This window comes from Pseudopodoces humilis, chromosome 1 (genome assembly GCF_049639895.1).
Source record: "Pseudopodoces humilis isolate 2021_Gansu_Grassland_sample_001 chromosome 1, ASM4963989v1, whole genome shotgun sequence".
Classification (NCBI taxonomy): Eukaryota; Metazoa; Chordata; class Aves; order Passeriformes; family Paridae; genus Pseudopodoces; species Pseudopodoces humilis.
Window position 1 is genome coordinate 129,935,334 of NC_142200.1, and position 5,601 is coordinate 129,940,934.

At 36.9% G+C, this 5,601-nt stretch overlaps 1 protein-coding gene across 2 annotated transcripts; it reads right to left on the reverse strand.

The window, feature by feature from the left end:
* Positions 1-353: 353 nt before the first annotated feature.
* On the reverse strand, positions 354-5,379 carry STEAP1 (STEAP family member 1). 2 transcript variants are annotated; one of them, XM_005518783.3, is made up of 4 exons: positions 5,287-5,379; positions 3,978-4,490; positions 2,319-2,483; positions 354-806 (listed from the first exon to the last, which is right to left on the reverse strand). In XM_005518783.3, the coding sequence occupies exons 1-4, from the start codon at positions 5,377-5,379 to the stop codon at positions 549-551; spliced, it is 1,029 nt and encodes a 342-aa protein (XP_005518840.1). In that variant the 3' UTR covers positions 354-548. The 2 variants fall into 2 exon arrangements, with proteins under 2 accessions (XP_005518840.1, XP_087922508.1); XM_088066382.1 differs by having other exon boundaries at positions 5,334-5,378.
* Positions 5,380-5,601: the final 222 nt, after the last annotated feature.

The following is a 5,601-nucleotide window of genomic DNA, read 5'->3' on the forward strand; positions in this document are numbered from 1 at the left end:
GTGTACATTCAAAACCTGGCAGGAATACACAGTTTCTGTCTGGTTCATATGCCAAGGTCCCCATTCTGCAGAGTGAAACACAGGCTGCAGATGCTAAGAAGCAATGGGATGATACTCTAGTTTTTGTCCCATTATAATTCTGAGATTAAATGAAGGTACACACATGGCTGTGTGAAGCAGAAAGCATTCCTGGGCTCTGCAGTGTAATAATTTTTTTAAATTCTGTGGTCATCTGGAGAAATTATTTATGTTTTCTTTTGCATACAAAAGAACTGGGATTGAGAAAATGAAACGCCTGGATTTTAAAAGCAGTGAGGCAGAAGAAAGAAATCATGAAACACCAGAACACTGAATAAAGTATAAAATGAATGTTTTTGTTTTCTGTCCTTGAAAACAACAAAATTGCATCAAGCATCTCATACTCCTTAAGTCAAAAAGAAAAGTGAGAAAGAAACATCTATAGCAAATGTGAAAACAGAGCTCATGAGTGAAAATAACATGGCTTTGAGCATATTTACATACATAGACAGGATATGTCCATATTTGATCTACAGTCTGGAAGTTATGCTAGTTTGATTGACTTGTGTCTTAGCTTCCCAACCACTTCTGATTTTTCTTATCTTCTTCCTAAAACATGGAAGGAGCAGTATGCATTTGCAAAGCAGAACTACAATAGGAAGAAAAACTGCAACCATAAATGAAGGTGGCGTATACCAGATGAATTGGTTAGCATCAACCCACTTATTCCAAGCAAACACCAGTGCATGAACAGTGCATAGCAGCAGGGCTAAATATCCCATCTTGCTCTGAAAAGAGAAAGAAAATAGCAAGCTATTTAATTCTCCCAAATTGGCAAAAAAAGTACTCTGTTAAGCAAATACAGAAATCTGGATGGGCCTTGACCAACATGCTCAAGTCAAAGGAAAGCAACCATTGGCTTTCAACTAAAAGGTAAGAACTGTAAGCCAAGACTGCAACTGTACTCCTTTATGCCACTGTAAAAGAAAATGGATGAGGCACATTTTTCAAGTATTGCTATGATACTTAGCTAAAATACAGAAGAGATTGCAGGTTATTCCTGAAACATGCTCAATCCTGAATATCTCAATTTACAGATGCCATCTGGATACTAAATTACTCTAACTCTGTGATAAATCATTATGAGTTCAAAACCACATACATTAAGGGATTAATTGATTACTTGCAAAGGAAAATTTTAAGCTAAATTAAAATCACAAGCTCTGATAAGTCTAGTACTGTGGAAAAAGCACTGCCCAACTACAGGAAACTCAAGTCTTTCATTTCACTCAGTGATAAATTTGGCTTAGCTTGTCTACAAAATTCAGGAGTAAAGAAAATTTACTAATAATTTTAAGTTTCTTGTCACTAAATAATCTTGTACTCATCAGTGAAGTTGAACACTGTCTTTCCAACTGCTGAATGTGCAGAATATGATTTTTAAGCAATAAGGTTATTAGTTTATAAAGTAAGTCCAACACAGAAGTATTACTCTTCTGGGTTTCTTCACCATAGTCATCAATCTTTCAATAGTGAAAGTAGTCATGCCTTTGGAGACTTCCTCCTGACTTGTCCATATTCTCTGTACACTTATCTTACAAATGATGGACTTCATAGTGTGTAGAATATCAAATCAGGAATTGGTGATTATATACTTCAGATCTGCTTTTAAAATATAAATCAAATCTTCAAATGCCAGGTACTTACTGAATTTTCAGATTTTGGTGTTCGAGGAGTGTTTGATCCAACACTGATTGTTACTGCATATGATATAAGAGAATCGAGAGCAACCCATATGCCTGGGTTAAGGAAAAAAGCACAGCTAGAGCAAACTCGAGACTGGCTGGATTTGATTATCCAGCATCTGTTCTAAGATGTCTCTTTCAGAATACACTGTGTCATATGGGAACAGAAATTGACTGGTTCAATGCCACCTGCTCCAAATTTGGCAGGACATGGGACATTCCGGAGAGATAAGATACCTAGAAGATGACTTCAGCACCCGAGCTAAGAAAAGGTCTCAAAGGGACAACTGCTGCTGGTCACAAAGTCAGGAGGAGAAAAAAAAGTGGTATAGTTGTCTTCCCATTTTATACACTGAATACACAGCCTGTTCTCCTGACAAAAGAGTAATGAAAAGAACACTTCTCACAAATCAGTTAACAAAGAGTACAGAACAAACTTTCTGATTGGTTTCACTAACTCTGTGCTTCATATTTCTAACTCCTAATGGTCTTAGCTGATAATACACAGTTCTACAAATGGGACTAACAACGTGCACTAATGACATTCATGCGCACCTGAATGTAGTGGAACTCTCTCCAGGTCAAAGAGTGACTGACAGATGGAATTGATGTTATTGCCAACAGGGCCAGCAAAGCAAGTCCCAGAATTCCTAGAGACACATAAATCTCCATTCTCCAAACATCATGTTCAATCCAGGCATTTTCTTTTTTTTGTTTGACCTGCCAAAAGAACACCATAAAAATTACAGACTGGAACATTTGGCTGTTTGTGTTAAATATAATTTCACTATTTTCACCATAATATTAATGAAATAAGCAAAGAAAAACAGTATTTTGGTTTGAATATCTTTGAATCAAACTGCTATTTACTTCTGATGACAAAGTCTTCACTAGTATTTGTACAGCAAAGGTGAGCTTCTAGAGAGAAGAATTTAGACTTCATCAGTGTCACGGCCCAGGAGAGCCTGATTCTGAGGCCTCTTAACCTGCCTTCACAGCAAGGATAAACCTTGGTTGTGACAAGGAAAAAACCCCACCTATGGCTAAATACCGTAACAGGGAGATTATAACAACAGGAAATATATTAACAGCACTACTTCAGGGAAGTAATTCAACAGGCTTTCTTAATAAAAATATCCTGCCAGGATAGTTGTTTACCTCTGTTTTTTAAAAAAACCCCACAACTTGGTACATTTGTGGTTTTATTAAACTGCTGTCAAAGCTTCTCTTATTTACAACTACTTGCAACAGCACTTTGATCCTGCTAGTGATCACCATGGCAGAATATGCCCCAAATATGATCATTTCTGCATCTTGAAGACTGGAATCTCAAGGAAATTTCTAGTAATCCATTCAAGTCAGATTACCAGTAAGGCAGATTTCAGAGTTTTGAACAGGTAATTTGACTGCTTACAAGAATCTTAAGGATCTACTGACATCATCATATTGTGCTTTGAATAATTTTTAATCATAAAGACTTTAGGGGTAATAAAAACATACATTTGCCATATACTTTATATTGGAATATTCCTAATACTGCATTACTTATGGCACCCAAAGAAATAGGTGAGTACTAAGAACTCTCTGGTCACAGAGGACATAGGAGAGCTTTGCATGCTCCATTGGAACTGGAGCTCCAACTCTCCATTGCCCATGAGTTAGAAGCATCATTGAAATCCTCTTTTTAAACCGGGTAGTGTGCATCAGTCCAAATATGAGCCATCAGTATTCACAAATTTAGTTTGAGCAAATACAGATTACCGTCATTTAGCTCATCCCTCCTTCACTGCTGGCTGATTCAGTTTCCAAAGGTGTCTAAAAATGTTGTGTTCAGCGCTCAGTTTGTTTCTAGATTTCACTAGTCCAGAGAAGATTAAGCTACACTAAACTAAATAGTGTGTCAAAGACTTAAATGTTCCTCTGATATACAATTCTGTGCATTTTACAGATGGGAAAAAAAAATCCCAAATTAAGAAAAGGACTTGCTTAATATACATTGGCACAGCTGTGATGACTCTTGACTCTCTATTACATGCTTTTGCAACTCGGTCCTGCCCAGTCCCTCAACAGTGCTCTCTGTGAATGTACTTGAAAACCAAACAAAGTGAAAACCAAACAAAGAGAAAATGGCTTTCCTCCATCCAGATTTGCTTGAATGATCAAACCAAGGATTTTCTGAATACAGAAGGGTTGGTGTGTGCGTGCTTATCGTACCTGCTGGAATGCCCAGTTCAGCAGCTTGTATCTGTATGATCTTCTCATTGGATAGCACAGGCTATAGCAGGCATGCAGTGTAGCAAAGAAAAAACTGAGAAGTCCAAATTGTTTCCTTGATAACATCCATCTATCCAGCCACTGGGGAAACCTTTTATACTTGGTGCCAAAGTACAGCTGGAAACCAGCAGCTAATATTCCTGGTAAATATACTAGTGCTAAAAGGGTAATTGAAGTCACTGGTAAAACTTTGTTTATGACAAGGATTGGAATTTTATAGAAAACATTTTCCTTTCTGGTTATAAAAGGATATATGACATCTCTCATGGACGTGTAAATAAATGTTAATAATGAGATCACAGATGCTATCTTCATTGGCAAGTGCCACTTAGGGAACAGATCCTGCTTGCAGTGCTGTTCTGAAGAGTGTTCAAATTCACCAAAATGGTGTGCTTGATGTAAATCAAAAAGTGCAGCTGCTTCTGATGGACTGGCAACCTGCATATCCACATTCTGGAAGGGACAGAAAGGAAGTACAAAGTGAGTTCAAGAGAAGATTAAAAACTTTGGTAGTGACAGTATTTGCCATCCTGACTTTTATGACTTACGACAGTGAAACCATATACAAAACATATACACTATTAAAGACAAGGTAACTTGGAAACATAACATTTCAAACAGCATAGTCAGCACTTGAATAAGGCACTTGGAGTGTAGATTTCCCATTCTTCATTATCTGCAGTGATTTTAAAATAGATTTTCATTCCAGGAAGATAACTACACTGCAAGGAAGGAAGGATTACATTATGTGAAGCATCATTTCAGCTTATTATATAAGTTATAGATTTCAAATGTCAAATTTCAGCTATAGACTTAATGATGTAGCCAAAATGCCATGCACAAGAAAGGATTAAAGGATTTTTTTTCTAGACTTTTTTTGCGTGAGGTGGAAAACTACCTGAGTGCAATGTTGCTATCATGAAGATTCGCCCAAAGATAAATTTTATATTCATGTGTAAAAATCCCTAATTATTTCTATGGAGTTTTGCTCATCTGGTAAGATACAATTAGCAGCTACCCTCATGTAGTTTTTAGCTGCTCCAAACTTTGTTTATTTTTTATCATGGACTATGATTAAATTGAATGCTATGTTCTTTATCTTTCTATATCTTCATGTCAATACTGTGATAACACTTCAGAAATATTCATGATATGCCAGTGTGATGGTAACACCATTTCTGGACAAAACTGAATTAAGGACTGCAATATTCTATCTGACATATGAGCTGCTTTTTCACAGAAACATTACCAAGTAGTTAAGATTTCCTGTATTTCTTCTTGGCATGATGTTCTGACCTGTATTCTGATCAATGGCACAATTACCACCTTCCCTCTTCTCCATTGTGGAAACTCCCTGCAAAACAAATACAGGATGTGAAACAGGTTTTGAAACACCATACTGGAACTTTGAGGCCTATTTTCCCTCAAATTGTTTTCTTCCTTGTCCTCCACACATTTGCTGGAGAAGGTACAGTCAACTAAGGAAAGGAAAGTCTGTCCTCTGAGAATGGAAAAAGCTCAGTTTATTTTCTGGGTAAAGAAGAGACTAAGAGAGAGCATAAAT